Here is a 22,689-nt window from a genome sequence, read left to right on the forward strand (position 1 = left end):
AAACAGAAAAACAGTATTGCGCATGCGCTGGCATATGCCATGGTTTTCTATTGCCTGGACGGATATAAGTATACTTCTGGGCCATAGAACGCAATTGCGCATGCCGGCGCATGCGCAATCATGTTTATCGGCTTTGCCCACAGTTGGGCAAAGCATATTGCGCGTGCGTGAGGGACCATTTGAATGCGCACATGTGGTAACTCTATGCGAATGCAGGAATTACCCGAAAGGAATGCGTAGAGCAAGCCGGGAGGGGGGGGAGATGAACAATAAGCCCCTCCCATCAGACCGGACCAAGCATATTTACATACACCGCAGGAGGAATAAAAATAGTATTTATGTATTATTTGAGTCAAGGGGTATAAAAAGTACTTGCATAATGCAGAGCTGACACTAAACTGAATGATATTTTTAGATGATATGCCAAAAAAGTGGTGACAGATTCCCTTTAAACATAAACTGTAAAATGTTATTTCCACATTTAACTTTATTGTCTTTTTTATCCCTTTAAAATCATAATCTAACTCACCCTAAACTATGAAAAAAATATTTTTGGCCTGCATTGGCAATTTGTAATATGTTTTTGTCACTAGTCTTACCTTAGATGTGATTCTTTGCCAATGACAGCTTATGTGGCAGAAAAATGTATTGCTTTATGGCTCGAGGAGTATAGCAACTAACGTAGCTGGAGATTAAATCTTTGTCTTCTGCCTACAAATGCTAACCTTGCATCTTATGGGAGGAGAGACAATAAAACTAGCACTACCATTAATTGTGTTGACTATTATTGTATTAATCTACAGTTGTCATGCCAACCTCTCTTTATTGAAGTTAAATATACAGTGGGGCAAAAAAGTATTTAGTCAGTCAGCAATAGTGCAAGTTCCACCACTTAAAAAGATGAGAGGCGTCTGTAATTTACATCATAGGTAGACCTCAACTATGGGAGACAAACTGAGAAAAAAAATCCAGAAAATCACATTGTCTGTTTTTTTTCCTTTTATTTGCATATTATGGTGGAAAATAAGTATTTGGTCAGAAACAAGCAATCAAGATTTCTGGCTCTCACAGACCTGTAACTTCTTTAAGAGTCTCCTCTTTCCTCCACTCATTACCTGTAGTAATGGCACCTGTTTAAACTTGTTATCAGTATAAAAAGACACCTGTGCACACACTCAAACAGTCTGACTCCAAACTCCACTATGGTGAAGACCAAAGAGCTGTCAAAGGACACCAGAAACAAAATTGTAGCCCTGCACCAGGCTGGGAAGACTGAATCTGCAATAGCCAACCAGCTTGGAGTGAAGAAATCAACTGTGGGAGCAATAATTAGAAAATGGAAGACATACAAGACCACTGATAATCTCCCTCGATCTGGTGCTCCACGCAAAATCCCACCCCGTGGGGTCAGAATGATCACAAGAACAGTGAGCAAAAATCCCAGAACCACAAGGGGGACCTAGTGAATGAACTGCAGAGAGCTGGGACCAATGTAACAAGGCCTACCATAAGTAACACACTACGCCACCATGGACTCAGATCCTGCAGTGCCAGACGTGTCCCACTGCTTAAGCCTGTACATGTCTGGGCCCATCTGAAGTTTGCTAGAGAGCATTTGGATGATCCAGAGGAGTTTTGGGAGAATGTCCTATGGTCTGATGAAACCAAACTGGAACTGTTGGGTAGAAACACAGCTTGTCGTGTTTGGAGGAAAAAGAATACTGAGTTGCATCCATCAAACACCATACCTACTGTAAAGCATGGTGGTGGAAACATCATGCTTTGGGGCTGTTTCTCTGCAAAGGGGCCAGGACGACTGATCCGGGTACATGAAAGAATGAATGGGGCCATGTATCGTGAGATTTTGAGTGCAAACCTCCTTCCATCAGCATGGGCATTGATGATGAAACGTGGCTGGATCTTTCAACATGACAATGATCCAAAGCACACCGCCAGGGCAACGAAGGAGTGGCTTCGTAAGAAGCATTTCAAGGTCCTGGAGTGGCCTAGCCAGTCTCCAGATCTCAACCCTATAGAAAACCTTTGGAGGGAGTTGAAAGTCCGTGTTGCCAAGCGAAAAGCCAAAAACATCACTGCTCTAGAGGAGATCTGCATGGAGGAATGGGCCAACATACCAACAACAGTGTGTGGCAACCTTGTGAAGACTTACAGAAAACGTTTGACCTCTGTCATTGCCAACAAAGGATATATCACAAAGTAATGAGATGAAATTTTGTTTCTGACCAAATACTTATTTTCCACCATAATATGCAAATAAAAGGAAAAAAAACAGACAATGTGATTTTCTGGATTTTTTTTTCTCAGTTTGTCTCCCATAGTTGAGGTCTACCTATGATGTAAATTACAGACGCCTCTCATCTGTTTAAGTGGTGGAACTTGCACTATTGCTGACTGACTAAATACTTTTTTGCCCCACTGTATCTACACATAAGCTTACTCTTTTTTTCTAGTTTAAAATTGATCCCCCAAATAAAACCAAATGCTCCTAATGATGAAATATTTTACTCTCTTCTAGTAATACACCTATATCTCATACCTGTCATCAAATTCATGTTCAAATATATTCACCTTTCAAAGCTCAGCTAGGGAGACACCCAGTATAAACTGAATAATACCTTTTATACTACTTTTATGATAAAAGTATATGATTTTCCATTAAATAGTTTAATAATAGAATACTTGGGAGACATCTAAGCAAAAAAAAAATCTTTCCAGGCACTGAATTTCAGTAATAAAATGAAATAAAACATTTGATGACTGTACTTTTTAGTTATCAGATTAGATCAATTAGTTGAATAAAAACTTTGCCTCCTTCTTTTGACCAGTCCATAATAATGCGAAAAAAAACCCTGTTTGGGAGAGAAGAACAGACAAGTTGCGGCGCCCTAAGTGCGTAAACACAATATTGTAGTCTTTAAAGGGTGCACAATTTTATGCACTCACCTGATAGAAGACTAATATTTTAGATTATGTATCCTCAAAAATCCTTCCTTTTGGGATACTTCCCAGAAGACAGGGCTTGCAGCTTGCCTTGGGTGGATCCAAGTGAAAGAGCCAGGTTCAGGCTCACACAGGATGAGTAAATCAAGAAAGGCACATCCAGCCCATAAACGGCAGCGCTTCCCAGGACTCACATCCTAGGATGATATTCCATATTTTTTTATTTCATAGGTTAAAAAAGAGATACAACGCGTTTCGGATACAGTGTATATTCTTCTTCAGGTATCATAAAAAACGAAACGCGTTGTATCTCTTTTTTAACCTATGAAATAAAAAAATATGGAATATCATCCTTGGATGTGAGTCCTGGGAAGCGCTGCCATTTATGGGCTGGATGTGCCTTTCTTGATTCAGTCCATAGTAATGGCATTTTGACATTGCATTTTTTGGGATGGAGGATGTAAACTATAACTATAAAGTTAATCTCACATGATGAATTTTTGATGATGCATAGTTTTGCCTTGCAAAAAAAAAATGCAGCTTCCTAGATTTACAGCAAAGTGGAGGGGATTTATAGAAATCGCATGCCAATTTGCTTTTTTTATCCTCATCCTAAACTCACCTACAGTTCATGCTTAAAATTTGCAAAGTGTGAATTTCTCTTGCGGGTACGCCGAATTTTATGTTTGGATTCTTCCCATAGACTTGAAGGAGATGTGAAAATTAAACAAGTTAAAAATGAATGTATCAATAAAGGTTTGTAAAAGCTAAATGCTAGGAAGTATAAAAAGGTAGTTACAGTTAAAACATGACATACTAAAAAGAGACAAAAATCACAAAAAGAGGCAAAGACACGATAAAAACACGTAAATATCTCATTCGAAAAGTCATTGAAAAAAACAAGTAACCTAATTTACCTAATATAATAAAGAAAAGAAAAGCCATCACTCTATCCTTCTTGAGAAAATTATGTGTTTATTGTAACTTCATTCTATTCATCGAACCAACGAAAACATGTCATCGAAAACTGACGCGTTTCAGAAACAAATTTCCTTATTCATAGCTATGTATAAACGTATAACCATAGAGTTTTCTCAGGAAGGACTGAATGTTGGCTTTTCTCTTATGTTATTATATTGACATGCTCTACTCAAGTTGCCAAGCACCCTTGGGAAACCATTACTGGAGTGGTGAGCTGTTGGTTTTCTTATATTGGTTGTAATTTACCTAATAAGTGCAGAAATAATGCAGAAATTTTGCAACTTCAATAACTGACCAAATACTCATAAGGGGAATGTAGCCTGAGACATATATTTAAAAATTTAGAATGGGGTCCTGCACAAAGCAGCACTAGTGATGAACGAGTATACTCGTTGCTCGGGTTTTCCCGATCATGCTTGGGTGATCTCCAAGTATTTGGATGTGCTCATAGATTTAGTTTCTGTCACTGTAGCTGCATGATTTGTGGCTGCTAGCCAGCCTGAACACATGTAGAGATTGCCTGTTTGTGTAATCTCCACATATATTCAGGCTGTCTAGTAGCCGCAAATCATGCAACTGCGGAAACACAAACATAATCTATGAGCATGCCCAAGATACTGAGAGAACGCCAGAGCATGCGCGGAAAACTCGAGTAACAAACACACTCGCTCATCACTAATCAGCACACAAAAACCTTGTGATTTTTTTTACTCCTCACTTGTCTTTTCCCGTTTGGATCAGTGCTCAACGGTCTACATTTATTTTGTGAATCTACCACCATGCACAGCTATTACTGACACTTAGGCAGATTGGGAAATTGGGCCCCAATATGCTGTTTATGCATGTATTTTGGCTTCTGTTTGGAACAAAAGCTATATTGTTATGCCTGATTTGTCATATGACAATTTCGAGCTGAGCTCAATGGAGCCTATTGGCATCTATCAGGGTTCCTTAGTTTGACAGCAATGCATGCTTGTGCTATTGCTATCCTGGTAGTTACACCAATGATTTCAATACTATATTCCAGTTTGAAAACTGCCTTAAATAGAGTTCTCATTACCTGCTGCAACAAGCCCAGCATTTTTCAGCTCAGACCCTTTTGACATTCTGTGAACAATGGGGATATTTCTCTAGGACAGTTTGGTTCCATGACGCACAAAGTGGTTTGGGTAGACCAGTGATTCGTAACACCCACATGCGTGTGACCATCTAAGCTGATAAGCATGAGTCGAAAAAGCACTAAGATCCATTATACAGTTAACCGTCAGAACAGTATCTATTATTTTAATAACATGAGAAACAGATCCCCTCATTCTATGATAAAACTCATTTTGTTTAGACATAATACATGTTCATGCCTGGTTATGCAGCTATGTAGGCTAATGTATTGCTTGCTTGACATCAAAGATTATGCCATGGCCATATAAAGAGCACTGCTTCTCCTGACATTCATTGTGTGACCGAGCTATTATTGAATTATAAAAATGTCCTTCATTTATACTGTATGTAGCTTCCAGATATTTGTAATGTGGTTGTGTTAAGACTTTTACCCATTTCTATTCAGTGCCATTAATTAGGTAGCAAATGAGTTTTATTTGTGTCCTTTAGATACAGTCTGGTATACAAGCCTTTTTTACATCTGCTCTCACCTCTTACTGAACGGCGCCTAAAAATATTAGCACAGAAAGATGTTGGGCTTAAAGTCTTTGCCAGAGAACTAGACAATATGAAAAAACTGGCATCGGACGTTGCTTTATTGCCAGTATATGTGCCCATGAAGATGTTGCTGATGGATTGCTCTGAAATTAATCAGGTATTCTGATAGAAACTGGATTTCCTTTGTGTTATTTAAAATTATTTTTACCAGAAAATACAATGGGGGAAAATGTTACAGCTTTCCACTGTGTTTGCTAACTGCCCAGTTATTGGAGCTACAAAGCACAGCTCCATCGACAGATTAGTGGCTCCAGCTGGGTACTGCAAATTTACCCTCTATTGATTTGAATAGAGTGAGGATGTGCAGTACCTTGCTGTGGCCACTATACAGTAGATGGCGCTGTCTCATGCAGCTCCATAACTGGGCAGTTTCAGCCACCACCTATACAGAGAACAGCTTATCGGCGTAGGTGTCGGGTGTTGCACCTCAACTGATCAGACATCAATGAACTATCCAAAGGGAATCTGTCCCAGGTTTTTGCTACCAATCTATGAACATCATAATACAGAGACCCTGATTCCAGAGATTTGTCGTTTACTGAACTGTTTGCTTTAGAATTGATAATATCACTGTTTTTCTCAGCAGAAGATTATCAATAGAGGATTAGTAAACCTGTTGCCATGTAGTCCTCAATAAACATGAGCCCTATATAACCCGCTCCAACCACTGATTGTCAGCTTTCTGCCTATGCACAGTGCATGCTGAAATCTGCCAATCAGAGGTGTGGGCGGGGTTATACAGAGCTCAGCATTCAGAGAACTGGGAGATATTCAGCAGATAAAACAGTGATTTTATCAACCCTGCAGCAAGCAGCCCAGTAAGTGATACATCACTAGAATCAGGGTCTCTGTCCCTACATCATATTGCTTCGAGATCTGGCAGAAAAAGCCTGGTGTTATAAATTCACTTTAATGAGTTTTCTAAGTGGGCCAGTCGACTCTTTTATATCTATATTTCCTTAAAAATCACATGAATAAAGTTTTTCTAAGTTTGACTGGGTTTTTCCACAGGTCTAAATGACCCGTGATAAAGAATTGAAATTCTCTACTATACTGCACTTCTGGATTGCATAGGTGATCCTTGATATATGAAGGTAGCTTTAGGAAGAAGAAAACTTCTGTATATTAAAATGAATGGATTTCACTTGTCCAAATGTCACTGGATTTAGCACCAGTGCGTTTTTAATATCAGAATATTTGCATCGCTTTCAGTCGAGCTTTAGTAAATGCGAGGCATCTAGGAGGCTTTGATATTTAATACCATCGACTGATACAGAACAAACTCATGACGGCTACAGAGGAACAAATGATGGTAATCGGTGCTTCAGCAGGAGACTAAGCCTGAGATGCCCCTATGGCACTAAACAATAGAAAAGTAGATCAAGGTAAAAGGGTTTTCTAGACAATGATTCACTGGTCTCTGAGATCTAGTTTATCACATTCCTTTATGGGTTTTATGTCACAGACAACCTCATAACTGAAACAATTCGCTTTTCAATTTCATTTTATTTACCATTTTCAATTTCAGCATTCCTATTAAAATGTCACTTAAATCTGGAAACGGGAAACCAAACCACTGTTTACCTGAGTTCTGCCTCCCATTGGATAGGTATATTACAGTCAGCATATGTGGGAGGTTGGATGACTATTTTGCAGAATAATGTAATAGCTGCTTAGTATATTGCTGCCATTGTAAACACTCACATTATTTTTTATAATGACATTGTTAAATCATTTTAATGTGTAAAAATGCTATTTACAAAAAAAAGTCACTTCCCATATACCTAGTGAAGTTTTCGACACCACTAATGGCTTCTCTGGGCCTAATTAAGACTAATGTACTGGAAAAAAAGCTGCCTCTCGAGTGCTAGCAAGATTAAATTGCCCAGATTTTGGTCCCTGGAATCCAAGATTATCTTTAAACAAAGCTCTCCTGTATATGTAATGCATATAGCATTTTTGTAATGTTATATTTATAGTGCAGGTGAAGGAGGAGATGCAAACTTTGCAGTTTTACATATGTACAAAGGAGAAAACCTAAGGCCTCGGTAATTGCCCGTGATATAGGGATGCGCTGTTGGTCCCAAATCAATCTTGTCACTCCTCAGAAAGCAATGAAAGATAATAAGTACTATTCACCTGATTGCCTCCTTGCTCCGAGACAGCTGGTGACGCTTGTCTTCCTGATAGCCAAGAGTCTCAGATCTAACACCGGGATAAAGAAGAGCTGGGAGCTCGCTCAATCTAGATTTGACAGTGGAAGGCTGTGTAGAGGGTCACGAGGGATAGAATCTGTGACACGTATGAGAAAGGAACAAAATTTATCTATGATTAGATGTTGCATTGTCTGACTTTTTTTTTTTTTTACCATAGTGGATGATTGATCGTACCCGCCAGCTGACTAATATCATAATTAACAAAGTTGCTGCGACATCTGAAAAGTTTAATCGAAAAATTTGCCAGCAGTATGATGACATTGTCACAAAAATCACCGCCATTGCCGAATCAACAGCTACCCTTGTGGAGCTTCAAGACTACATTCTCAAGCTTAGGACTGTGGAGCTTCTGAGCATTAAGGTAGAGTCTTTCCTTTTATTTTGAGTGTTACGTTCACCTTCTGAGATGATGTTTCAGCTTCTGTCCACCATATTGGTAGCTATGGAAATGTTATTATTGAGAAAAATCAACTAAATGTCAGAAAATGTTCTTGGTAATATAAAGTTGCAAATTTTAGGTGGACTCCAAAATCCTAATATCAGTCCAAGCCCTGCTTCTTACACACTTTATCATGACCCTGTTCAGATCCCTTTCAAATGCCTTTCACCTTTTACTCTTGACGTTAAAAATAATTTGTGTCCATCTACATTGTCAGAGTTTGGTTATTTTCCCTCTGTGCTCAGCCAGCCATCTACCCTGCAGATGATGTTGTGAAAGTGCCACAATGACACATGGTTAATGAGCGTCACTGTTGACAGTGACTGAGAGACGCCTTGTAGCATACATTAATAGTAATACTACTTGTAGGAAGTTGAAGGGTAAAAGCGCACGCTATTTATATATTGTCACATTTTTGAGATTACCAGTTGATAAGTCAATTTAGATTATAAATTGGGTTCTTTGCGGAGGTGATCCCACTGTTTCGGGGGTTATCAAGCCCATTATGGTACAGTTAGAGTGTACATTTATCTTGCACTTTTTCTAATTTTTCATCTGGTATACTGGCAGGTATAGATCAGATAGGCAAAAGCTGTTTTTTATTTATTTTTGCTGTCATTTTAGTATTACTCAGTCTTTCCATGACGTTTCTTCTATTCTGATAATAGTGCTTTGAAAATGTAGTCCTGACCAGTTTGTGTTGTGGAGTTAGTATAAAGGTGGGAATTGTGGAGGCGCAATACCTTGTGCTTTTTCTAATAGGGCCAATAATGGTGCGGCTTTTACTACGTGTTAAGCATTAAGCATGTTGGCAGACATTTGATGAGACTGCTCACCTTTGTCCTTTTTGCTGGTGGATTTGATGCAAATGCTAGACCATTTCTTTCAATTCCTAGGATAAACTGGCAGTGGCTGCCGAAAACCTGCTTTTCCTAATGGACCATGCATCCTTATCAAAGGAGGACATTATTCTAAACGGAAACACGTTTTCTTGGCCTCAGAGAATCATTCCTATCATTAGTGGCAGGTAATGAATACTAGACAAACGGAATTTTTTTTTTGTCATATACTTAGCGTCACCGAGAATGTAACAAGAGCTTCCTATGCTGAATATAAATAAGAAGTGGATTGATGATGTCACCGCGGCTTACACGGAAGATTAGTCTGCCGGAAAAAAAATGTGACTGTTGTTTTACCCTAAATCCAATAATGTTTCATATAATTGAGATTTAGCCTATTGTTATATGTTAGCTGGGTGATGAAAAGAGGAGGATTAGAGGCCAGTTAAGCCGGTGTCACAGCTGATGTACAGTATATTTAAAACAGGATTTTCTTCTTGGAACTGTTGAAATGACCTCTCTAATAATTTCAGCGGAATGTATAATTCTAATGAAATGTTAATGGCGGGAAGAAATGGGACATTAGCAATGCATAGGCGAAGTACTGCCCACGTCTTTCTTCTTTTTTTCTTTTTGCATTTAAAATGGGTAATAATAAATGTCCTGCAGGTGATAGAAGCTCTTGCAGTTTTAGTGAAGATTAAATTTGATTGACCTTTATTAGGGTGATTAACCTCTCCGAAATTAAAAACCGTTTCTAAATTATTCTGTCCAATTTAAATGTGAAAACAGAAAAAAAAGTAGCCTACCAGTAGAGTGTATGAAAAGAAGATTCCATTTCTTCTCCACCCCCCCTTTTTTTTTTCTTATGTGCTTTGCAATCACTTTGTCAGTGTGACACGATTGCAGAGGGAGCATGATGGGGCTCTGGCAAGGCTCGCTCAGTGGCAGAAGGATTTCACAAAGCGCCTGGCTGATGTGATCATTGAGGTGAAAGACTTTCAGAAGAAAGAAAGGATGAGCGAGGCCGGGACTTATGTACAGAAACTCAGCACCATCAACAGGAGAATCCAGGAGTTTATGGAGGAGGTAGGTTCTGACTTTACCGGGCAGCAATGTGCAGCATTTTCTGTCTTGTACTCTGCTTCCCAATGCTGCTCTCTGTATAGATAATCAAACCTTTTGCATGCTGTCTGCATATAATCCAACATAAGCAATGCAAAGCTTTCTATAATGATGCAGCAGCTGCATTGTGTCTCGTCTAAAGCTGCCTTTCTGCACAATTTATCCATTAATGTGGTCTCTGCTCGACTGCTAATAATACAGATGAAATGCAGAATGTTGAATTAATCAAGACGCAGTAACTCTAATATTATGTAGTCTCCTTGCCATTATGTTAATGATCAGTGTTGGGCTATCATCATTTTTTTATACTCTGTGGGTCATTTAGACAAGCTATGTCCATGCATCTTTCTTGGGCTTTGCACCATTCACAGATGATTAGAATAAAAGACTGACTTTGGAAATGCAACATTAGAGATAGACTATTGATACGTTGTTGCTTTAATGTCTTGTTGTTTTGCTGTGAGTCCCTATGTGGAACCTCTAAAGATAGTTATACATTTGCCTGAATCTGAGTTTGCTCATGCCCTTATTAAAATACTACAGTTTTGTATCCATGAAAATAATAAGGCTGTGGTATAGGAACTGTTGTTACCAGTCATATTCTCTTGCATGGCTTATGTTTACTAGTCACTTTGTCTTGTATGACCTACACGTACAAACCATTGCCTCCCCGACCTACTGGATAATAAACCACATTCACAGGCATTTGTTACGTAGTTGTTCTATTGCCTTTGATTGGCATGTGGCAGATTGTTATTACACACATGCTTATTTGTAGCCTTAACTAAACTTAGTCAAGCTGCCTAGTCCTCAATGTCTTGCCGGTTAGACTGGCACAAATATATAATATAGAATGTCTTGATGGTCTGCTTTGTCCCCTTTGCATGTTCCACTATGTGCAGAGCAGTTGACTATGAGTATATGCTAATGAATACCTGTGCTTTACATCCTCAATAAATGGCATACATTCCTCTATTATGAATATATAGCCAGCGTATACATTATTAATCATCACCCTTACAGAGCAGCCAGGTCGTTCAATTATTTGGCAGAAATATCAACCTTAAATAATACTATTTAGAGCGTATTGGATATGAAAAAAACAGAATCGCCCTTCACATAGCCAGAATACTAAGGAAAAAATATATTATATTCACCATTTTTAATTATAAGTGACTTATGTACGGCATCTACTAAGATGCTTCATTTGCAATCTAGAATTTTGTTGCTAGAAACTCCATGACCAGCAAATTTTTGGATTCTTCCTGGCATAAAGGAGTACAGTAGTATCCTTTAAGATACTTGCAAGGGTGGAAGATATTTTAACAGGTTACAACAACTCCAGATTTCTGGTTTTTATCTTTCAGAGAGCGCGTATTAACAAGGAGGAGGAGCTACTGGGAATCGAGCAAATGGGCACTTATAGTCAAATATCAGAGATCTGTAAATTAAAGGAGCCCTATGAGACACTGTGGACCACAGCCCTGCACTTCAGCACCTGTTACGACAAATGGATGAACGGTCCATTGCAACAGGTCAATGCAGAAGAGGTGGAAGAGGAGGTGAGTGATAAGTCATTTGACTCCATCCAGTAACAGATATAGAAGTGGCAGCTTGGGCTATTAATCATTATTGGGTTGCAGCACCAATATATGAGATCTGATTTTCTGACACATTTAAGCTTATGCTATGTTAGAAAGTCTTGGAATGATCTTACAAAAGGGAGCTGTCCATTCCTGAAAAGAAAGACTAATGAGCTGCTTTGTTGTAAAAATCCATTTAAATTTAGATTTTATTGGTCTAATATGACATGAATTACCCTGAGCATGGCAATGTGATAGATGAGTCCTGCAGAACGGTAAAAAAAAAAAAATCAATAACTGCTTTCTGAAAAAAAAAAATGTTTGTCATCAGGTGCAGAATTTATGGAAGACTAGTTACAAGTTGACAAAAGCATTTTATCACCCGGACTTATACGGACCTCTTAAAGTAGCTACAACCATTAAGACCAAGCTCGAGAAGTTTAAGATCAACATGCCGCTTGTAACAGCTCTGTGTACACCGGGGATCAAGCCAAGACACTGGGATCTTATGTGTGAAAAGGTGATAGTACAAAGTGTCAGCTTAGTCATGGTTATGTTATGCTTTTTCTTTCCATTGTAAGCAGCCTCATGTCACCTAATCATTATCTGATGCACGTTTTGACATATGCTACATGTGTGGTAGGAGGAATCACGGTAAATGTGAACACCACCATAAATTCAGGCATGTTTCTCATTCTCCACTGATATGTAATTGGCATAAGCTTACTGCGGTAAATGGAAATTAAGTGATCTTCTATGGCTAGCTGTTACATGGTATGGGCAATTCCATATCCAGATTAGTCCTGATAACACTGTTCCTGCTACATAAATGTAAATCATTTCTAATTACCAGTGAAAACATTTATGGCACAAACAGGCAGGTTCCCACTAATACAGAGCAATTAAATACTCAGCTTCAATTTGTCAATTTTGCTCACACGCATTACTCACACACATTCCTCTTTTTCTCCTTTCCCGATGTCTTGTTGAAGGAAATTGGCTATTTCTTTTATGAACATTACCAAAGATTCCAGCTTCCCTCCTCCCCTAAATTACAGACTTTTTGCATAAATGGGCCTAATTACCTGAATTCAGTTTTGATTAGCAATGTTAATTGATGCAGCTGTGGATGCTATCTGTTTACCAAAATTACTATGTGCATACAGCAATATGTCTGAAAGTGAATACGCTGAACGGAAAATACTAATTAGCCATGGCAGATTGCTATTCAAGTCCCATCTTTAAGGTTTTTTAATGAAAGCTCAGATGTGTCAGAGTTTCCTCATATTCTAAAAGACAATTTCTATATTACATATCATTTCTAAATTTAATTTTGCTGAACAGATGGATAGATCCAATGGGCCTCTTCTGCACAGTGTATATAGTGTCATAGATACAGATATATATATTTATCTATTTTCCTCTGGAAACTATTTTTTTGTAACACTCAAATGAATTGGTTTATTGCTACTTTAAAGCTCAGTGATGAAAACTGCAGTTCCACAATATTGGAGGATAATGATACATTTAGACTAAATCTATTCTGAATCATACTGTAGATTAGCCAAAAGCAAAATAGGACTTAAGATCGATCTTGTTTCTTTGGGTCAATCATTATCGAAATGTCCTTTTTCTGCTTAATAATATGATACCATGTTTTTTACCTTAGGCTACATGTACATTATGCTAAAGGCTGTTGCTTACTGTTTACTCTGAGAAAACCTCCCAACCCTAAGCATGTATATAGGGTTCCTATAACTTGGAGTGCACTCCTTGCCCCTGCCAGGCTGTGATATTCTGCTATAGATTGGGAGCTTTAATGGATGGTCACTCAATGAAAGCCCATTAATATGATCAGAAACTGTGTCATAGTTTTGAATGATCGTTTTATCTCCTTTTAGTCCTCCAAGATAATATTCAGGATATGCCCAATATTTGTATCTTATCAGTCTTCTGCGTTGTTATACTTTTAGGTTCTTGAAGTGTTCATTAGATTTAGGGGTATAAGTTTCATGTTTAAAGGGAATCTGTCACCAGGTTTTTGCTACTTCATCTGATAGCAGCATAACGTAAGAAAAGAGACCCTGTTTCCAGCGATGTATCACTTAGTTTACTAGGTGCAGCAGTTGCGGCACAATCAGAGTTTTTTTATGTATCATGTAGCAGAGATCAGACCCACACCATAGATATCTTTGTCCATTGTCTATTAACAGTGAGCTGCTTATTTGTGAAGGGGCGGAGTTTGATGACTTGCCATGAAGTAGCTAGTCACTGCAATAATAATGTCCTAGTGTTAAAACTTCCATTGCAAGTAAACAACAGCACACAGCTTGATAAGTGACACATCATTGAATTCAGTGTTTTAGCCCTTATTTCATGCTGTCCTCAGATTACATAGTAAACACCCGCTGGCAGATTCCCTTTAAATGATTGTCTTGTCACTTTTTCAAATGCTTGTTTTTGCTATTACCTTGTATATGTTTTTCTTCTGATGGATTGGTACCTCCTACAGTAAGGAGGAGCCTATTTTTCTGATCTAAAAGTATTGGCAGGACCAGTAGGCTAAAAGCCAGGATGGTGTACTACACAAAATTTTGCTACTGTCACCTTTTAAAAGCATTATTTTTTGTGTGTGTTTGGAATGCTAATCTTCCATCTGCTTTATGAATCACAGGTGTCAAAATTACTTTTCATCAGTGGTTTGCACTTATGTGACCTCATTCATATATCATTGTCTGCTAGAAACTAGTATTTTGACATCTGTTGTCTCAGTAAGAAAAGTTTCGCCCTGTGATTTATCTTTTCCAAAAATCAAATCCTACATTGAGAAAAATGTAAGTTTGCATTTATCTTTTCCCCCATTGTGGAATCTGTCCTAAAGCACCACTACAGTATTATTTTTTTCAATGCTAGAATGGTGATACTAATGTAAGTTACATGTCTATAGTAATTAGTGATGAGCGAGTTTACTCGTTGCTCGGGTTTTCCCGAGCATGCTCTAGTGATCTCCGAGTATTTTGGCGTGCTCATAGAGTTAGTGTTTGTCGACACAGCTGCATGATTTGCGGCTGCTAGACAGGCTGAATACATGTGGGGATAGTCTGTTAGGGAATTCCACACATGTATTCAGGCTATACAGCAGCTGCAAATCATGCAGCTGTGTCGACAAGCACTAAGGCTATGTGCACACGGTGTGGATTCTGCTGCGGATCCGCAGCGGATTTGGCCCTGCGGATCTGCAGCAGAACTGCAGGTGATGTACAGTTCCATTCTAGCCTATGGAAAAATGAAACCGCTGTGCAGACGGTGCAGATTTTTCTGTGCGGTTTAGCATGCGGTTTCAAATCCGCAGAAAAAACTGACATGTTATTCTTTTCTGCGTTTTCCGCTGCGGTTTGTCATCTCCATTGTGGAGGTGAGAAACCGCAAGGCAAAACCACAGGATAATCTGCAGGTAAACCGCAGGTCTTTTGAGCTGCGGATTTACCTGTGGATTGTGCAAAATCCGCGGGTGAATCCGCACCGTGTGCACATAGCCTAAATCTCCAAACTTGCCAAAATATTCAGAGATCACCCGAGTATGCTCAGGAAACCCTGAGCAATGAGTACACTCGCTCATCACTAATGGTAATATACTTACCAGCCAGCATCTTCTTTTGATATCGGAGCCGCTCAGGTCATCTTTTGTTGTTTGTGACCTGCCAGATTGCTACAGCAGTGTTTGCTGGTCAATCCAGACGATAAACTCATTGTAAATATATGGCAGCCAGAACGAGGATCTTGTAAACTAAAGGCCCCGTTACACATAACGATGTCCCAGCGATCCCACCAATGACCCTACATGGATGAGATCGCTGGGACATCGTTAGGCTGATCGCTGGTGAGCTGTCACATAGACAGCCCCTCCAGCGATCAGGACCAGTGAGCAAGCTGGTTTCTAATGTAAACATCGGGTATCCAGGAAACGCGGCTCTTGGATACCTGCTGTTTACCTTGCAAACCGGCGTACATGCTGGTTTCCAAGGTAAACATCGGGTATCTAGGAGCCGCGCGGCTCCTGTATACCTGCTGCTTACCTTGGAAACCAGCGTGTATGCCAGTTTCTAAGGTAAACAGCGGGTATCCAAGAGCCGTGGCTCCTGGATACCAGATGTTTACATTAGAAACCAGCGTCCAGCGTCGCTGATCGCTGGTCTCTCGCTGCCACATGATACGTGCTGGCCAGTGGGAGACCAGTGATCAAAAAATGGCCCAGGCTGATCGAGCTTGATCAGCGATACCCGGCAGGGGGGCCAGTCACTGATCCCCGTCACATACAGTGATCTTACTGGCGAGATCGCTGTGGCGTCACAAAATCAGTGATCTCGCTAGCGAGATCGCTGTGTGTGATGGGGCCTTTACACGGAGAGCTTGTGACCGTTATCACTGACTAATTGCTAGTCAGAAATTGCAGTCACAAGATGGTGGATCGGTGATGGAGCTGCCCTGGGAAGAACACAAGATGGCGGCTAGTAGGTATTTTGCTAAAGGCACATGGATTAATTATACTACTTCCCCGGAAAAAAATAAAAACAACAACATTGCAGTGGTGCTTTATCGTTTCCAAAAAAATAACCTCATGATATTGGCCTAATTTCAGCATTTTGTTGAAACATTCATTAAATATACTATTTTCTTTCACCAAACCACTTTAAATAACGTGCAAACATGCCAAAGAACATTTCCTTATCCTAGTTATTGGTAGATTTCTTATGGAAAAATACTATCCCCACGCAAATTTTATTTTAATTGTAGTTGTCACTGTAGGACAACTGTAGGAAGTGGGTTACTGTAGTTTGCGATATTGTTGGAGGATCTAGAGTCACTTGGGTACGCCTTTCGAGATTGAGTTTCCTACACATTGGTTCAATTCACAAAACAACATAAGAATACAAAGAGATAGAGCCATTACTTGGCCACTTATACGATAGGTTTCTATTTGTTGACATTGGTACCACTATTACAGAAAATAGATATGCACTTTTCTCATGGTTTTGTTCTCTGCTCACCAAGAGTGCATTATTGATTATTTCCAAGTTCCAAATTTCCTGCTCTAAAAAGGCAACCGCTCACAAGCAATACTATTTTCTATGCAAAAGATTTTATACAAACCATAAAAATAAAGTTTTAGTAGTTTGGCCAATGTGTTAAGCATGTTGCACTTTTCACTTTTGGTGGAATTTTCTACTCGTATTGCTTTGAATTTAGATACACATTTAGATATTTTGTTATTATTCATATGTAGTATTGGCAAAAATGTCAAACTGTTTATATTCATTCAAGCAAATATCACTTTAGAATATCAAAGGGATTGTTTTGAGCTAACAACTTGGTAAATAGCAGCTACCTCCAAGACATGTGGATGACCATGTATGACATGCATGAACTAAGTCGAAATTTGTTAGTAGTTTCATGATCAAGTTCAAAGTGTGAACTTGTTAAACTTGAAGTAAGTGGGTATAAATCTGCACTGCCAATGGTCCAGAATAGCATGGAAGACCAGAATTGCTTTGTCAACGTGTTTTGAAGTAAACAGCTTCTTTGTCAGGACAAACCACAATGATAAAACTTCAACAAGTTTATCCATATTGTGGATCTGCAGAAGCCAACTTTCTAAGTCGAGTGGGCAAAATCCGCTTTCTACCTTCCCTTTTAACCGAGATAAGTCGCTATAATGCTCTTTTTCTCTCCAGTTTTTATTCCACTCAAGCTCAAAGTGCAGAGTCACAAGTCAGTGTCTGCTTTCTAGGATGACAACATTTCCTAAGATATATAGATATATAGAGATTTAAAATATCATCCTTAAGGGACTCACAAAACGAGTCCTGGATTATGATTAAAGAAAATACAGTGCTTAGATCTCCTATGGTAAGTAGATGGCTTAGATGTATGGCAACAAATATAGACAATCAAAGAGGAAGAAACTATGCCTTTCCCAATAGCAGAAACCATGATGCTTATCTTACACTCGATTAGGGATGCGATAGCATCACACCTCTTGCCATGATAACCCTCAACACACACACTCCTCAACACACACTCCTCTCACCTTTCACCATCTCCACTCACTCTTTCACTCCACATACGACCCCTTCTCTCACTCCGTCTCTCATACTCACGCCGTCATCGCCGCTGCTCCACGATCCCCGACATCTTCTTCCGCCGGCGCCATCCTGGATCCAGACGTCCACGCCGGCGACATGTTCTTGCGGCGACGCCATCTTGAGTATCGTGAAATCCCGCGATAGTCAAGATGGCGTCGCCGGAAGAACATGTCGCCGGCGTGGACGACGTCGGGATCCAAAATGGCGTCGGCAAAATCTTGCGAGTTTTCGCCGACGCCATTTTGGATCCTGACGTCGTCCTCGCCGGCGACATGTTCTTGCGGCGACGCCATCTTGACTATCGCGGGATTTCGCCGATCCAAAATGGCGTCGCCGCAAGAACATGTCGCCGGCGTGGACGACATCGGGATCCAAAATGGCGTCGGCGTAATCTCGCGAGATTTCGCCGACGCCATCTTTTTGGATCCCAAGTCGTCCACGCCAGCGACATGTTCTTGCGGCGACGCCATCTTGAATATCGCGGGATTTCACGAAATCCAAGATGGCGTCGCCGCAAGAACATATCGGCGGCCTGGAGAACGTCTGGATCAAGGATCGCGGCGGCGGAGGAAGATGTCGGGGCAGCGACGATGACGGTGTGAGTATGAGAAACGGAGTGAGAGAAAGGAACGTATGTGGAGTGAAAGAGTGAGTGGATGTGAGTGGAGGTGAAAGGTGAGAGGAGTGTGTGTTGAGGCGGTGTGGTGTGTTGAGGGTTAACATGTGCGTGTGTGTGGTGACGTCACCGGTTACAACTGGACGGAAGTTGTTACAACCGGAAGCTGCTTAGGGCATTTATTATTATAGATGACTTGCTTGTAAAATGATGGCTACAATATGACTACACTCTTGAAGAAGAGGTCTATGTATTTTTTTTCTACAAGTGAGGTTTGCTGTCTTGTAGTTGACTTAATGTTCAGATGAGCCCTAAGCAAAAGTTCTTTTACATCATAAGACTTTGAATTGCCTGAAGTAAGAAGTGGCATCTTCTCAGCAGACACCTTTATCTATGTTGTGTTCTCATTCTCAGTGGTGCCATGTTAACACTGTACCACCTACTAGGCCATCATCATTGGCAGCATATCTAGATGTAGAAGCTGTAGAGATGGCAGCAAGTGCCAACAGATTACTTTAATTTGCTTGACATCCCATTTTATTTTTAGTACAATATTTTTTGTACAAAATATATAATCTACCAGAAAATGCCACATTAAATGTACAGTGTTCTCCTTCAAGTATCTTAGAGTTTTTCAGTCATTCTTTTCAACTACCTGCTCAACTCTCCTCTTTACTATATGCCTTAATCCACTTCTGGAGCGTGGGCATAAATCAAGCATGTTTGTTTTCAGTGCCTACCTGCTTTAATTACACTTCAGCAAATTAATTATTTTAGCTGACATATTCAGTTCTTTTTTCTCCATGTCTTGGACCTGTAGAACAAGCATGCTTATTTCAGACCTGGGTTTACTATAATATACATTTCAGTTCTTTCCTGATGACTGAATATCTGAATTATTTATCAGAACTGCATCTATCTGGCAATACATCATTGTTACAGAAACTTGGCCCCAAAGGAGAATTTTATATTAAAATCACCTCCTTCCTTTAGAAAACACTCCTGATGCTCGGTGTCCGTCACAGAGGAAAATGACATCATGAGAGGAGACGGAAAATACTGAGTAATAAATTTGGCAAACTAACAGCACCGTGACATCCTATTTTATCTTTCAGTAATTACTTTCTGCAGTTCATAAATGCTCCTACAACTCAAGTCTATGGGCCTATTTTTCAAAGGCTAGATTAACTAGTTTCCTTTAAGTGCTGCTTGTTGCATCATTTCACATATTAGACTGGAATAAATGCTCTTGAAACTTCCAGCTGCAAGTGAACCGCTCATTTCTTGAGGTTTGTATCATGTTCTGTGTTATATTGTTCTACTATCATGAGCCTTCCTAAATTGGATGTCAGGATTTAGGCTCTGGGGTTGTTCTTTCTATAGAAGCATGAAGTATCTAAGAATATCTTTGTGTTCCTGAAATTTTGCATATTTATTCTTGCCTTCAATTTGATGGCTTTTAGTGCATTGACATAAAAGCAAGTTGCGATATATTATTAAGTACAACATGTACTTAATAGAATATTGGGTTGTCAATACAACCCATTTTTTAATATATGAAATGGGTTGTGCTTATACATGTTTTTTTTAATAAGATTGTTATTTTACTTTCCTATTCTTTGCCTGATCCCCTTCATAGAAAACCTGAGAAAAAATCAAAATGAGGAAATACCTTATAGTAAGTAAATTATAAATTAAACAGTAATAGTACATGTAAAAAACATAAGGTACTTGGTTAACACATTAACTTTATTTTAATCAAAAAAGCGTAAAAGCCATCCCCCACGACAAGGTGTACCCAAACAGGATGGACTCTAACTCTTGTAGTTCACCACACTATGTGATAGCAGACATCAAAATAGATGGGGGGAGAGCAGGATTCAGACCCTAATCTCCATCATAGTATGAGATTATGCACAACTTTTTCAGTGTTGATTGTTTATGTTGCTTTTTAGCTTGTACTGTATGTAAACTGATTGCCACAAGGATTTTTTTTGCCTTCCTCTGGATCAACATGTTAGGGAAGGTTAGGATAGGATATGGGCTGAACTAGATGAACTTAAAGTCTTCCTTCAACCTTAATTACTATGTTACTATGTATTTGTCAAATATTGTGTATATGATGATCTTTGGTTGATTCTAAAGGTGCCCAAACACCTTAGATAAAGTAGCTGTTCCCTTGTTATCTCTCCAGACTACTATACCTGTTACAGTGGGTATGGAAAGTATTCAGACCACTTTAAATTTTTCTCTCTTTGTCTCATTGCAGCCATTTGGTAAATTCAAAAAACTTCATTTTTTCTCATTAGCGTACACTCTGCACCACATTGTGGCTGAAAAAAATACAGAAATGTGGAAATTTTTGCAAATTTATTATAAAAGAAAAACTGAAATAGCACATAGTCATAAGTATCCAGACCCTTTGCTCTCACACTCATATTTAAGTCACATACTGTCCATTTCCTTGTGATCATCCTTGAGATGGTTCTACTGCTTCATGGGATTACAGCTGTGTTTAATTAAACTGATAAGACTTGATTTGTAAAGGCACACTCCTGTCTATATAAGACCTCACAGCTCACAGAGCATGTCAGACCAAATGAGAATCATGAGGTCAAAGGAACTGGACAAGGAGCTCAGAGACAGAATTGTGGCAAGGCACAGATCTAGCCAAGGTTACAAAAGAATTTCTGCAGTATTCAAGGTTCCTAAGAGCACAGTGGCCTCCATAATCCTTAAATGGAAGATGTTTGGGACCACCAGAAGTCTTCCTAGACCTGGCCATCCAGCCAAACTGAACAATCGTGGGAGAAGAGCCTTGGTGAGAGAGGTAAAGAAGAACCTCAAGATCACTATGGCAGAGCACCACAGATGCAGTAGGGAGATGGGAGAAAGTTCCACAAAGTCAAATATCACTGCAGCCCTCCACCAGTCAGGCCTTTATGGCAGAGTGGCCCAACAGAAGACTCTCCTCAGTGCCAGACATATGAAAGCCCACATAGAGTTTGCTAAAAAATACATGAATGACTCCCAGACTATGAGAAATAAGATTCTCTGGTCTGATGAGATGAAGATAGAACTTTGTGTTGATAATTCTAAGCGGTATGTGTGGAGAAAACCAGGCACTGCTCTTCACCTGCCCAATACAATCCCAGCAGTGAAACATGGTAGTGGCAACATCATGCTATGGGGGTGTTTTTCAGCTGCTGGGACAGAATGACTGGTTGCAATTGAAGGAAACATTAATGCAGCCAAGTACAGAGATATCCTGGACAAAAACCTCTTCCAGAGTGCTCTGGACCTCAGACTTGGCTGAAGGTTCACCTTCCAACAAGGCAATGACCCAAAGAACACAGCTAAAATAACAAAGGAGTGGCTTCAGAACAACTATGTAACTATTCTTGACTGGCCCAGCCAGAGCCCTGACCTAAACCCAAATGAGCATCTCTGGAGAGACTTGAAAATGGCTGTCCACCAACATTCACCATCCAACCTGATGGAACTGGAGATGATCTGCAAGGAAGAATGGCAGAGGGTCCCCAAATCCAGCAAATCCACGTGTGAGAAGCTTGTTGCATCTTTCCCAAGAAGACTCATGGCTTTACTAGCTCAAAAGGGTGCTTCTACTCAATACTGAGCAAAGGGTCTGAATATTTATGACCATGTGATATTTCAGTTTTTCTTTTTTAATACATTTTCAAAAATTTCTACATTTCTGTTTTATTTAGTCAAAATGGTGTGCAGAGTGTACATTGATGAGAAAAAAATGAACTTTTTTGAATTTAACAAATGGCTGCAATGAAACAGAGAGTGAAAATTTAAAGGGGTCTGAATACTTTCTGTTCCCACTGTATATGAACGGTGTGCCCATTTGGCCCACATATTTCCTTCTTTCTCCCTATACATATATCTTGACTGTCTTAAACTTCTTAAAATATTTGGTCCAGCCTACATTTTCCTTGTAGGACTCACCAGTGTATGCCATCTAAGGCATATCAAAACTGGGGTCATATGTTCATGTCACTTTGAGGGACAACAGGCTTGCTAATTTGACAAGCTGAGCAGGCCAT

General features: G+C 39.6%; 1 protein-coding gene across 1 annotated transcript in view; it reads left to right on the forward strand.

The window, feature by feature from the left end:
* LOC141060642 (dynein axonemal heavy chain 3-like) overlaps positions 1-22,689 on the forward strand; it is a 2,648,786-nt gene that overhangs the window by 569,829 nt on the left and 2,056,268 nt on the right. Inside the window, exons 16-21 of the mRNA XM_073556958.1 lie at positions 5,551-5,755; positions 8,032-8,235; positions 9,210-9,340; positions 10,046-10,245; positions 11,649-11,839; positions 12,192-12,380. Of these exons, the coding sequence (XP_073413059.1) occupies positions 5,551-5,755; positions 8,032-8,235; positions 9,210-9,340; positions 10,046-10,245; positions 11,649-11,839; positions 12,192-12,380 (1,120 nt within the window). The remainder of the gene's footprint in view (positions 1-5,550; positions 5,756-8,031; positions 8,236-9,209; positions 9,341-10,045; positions 10,246-11,648; positions 11,840-12,191; positions 12,381-22,689) is intronic.

This window comes from Dendrobates tinctorius, unplaced genomic scaffold, assembly GCF_039654945.1.
Source record: "Dendrobates tinctorius isolate UK_male_01 unplaced genomic scaffold, ASM3965494v1 ptg000241l, whole genome shotgun sequence".
Lineage (NCBI taxonomy): Eukaryota > Metazoa > Chordata > Amphibia > Anura > Dendrobatidae > Dendrobates > Dendrobates tinctorius.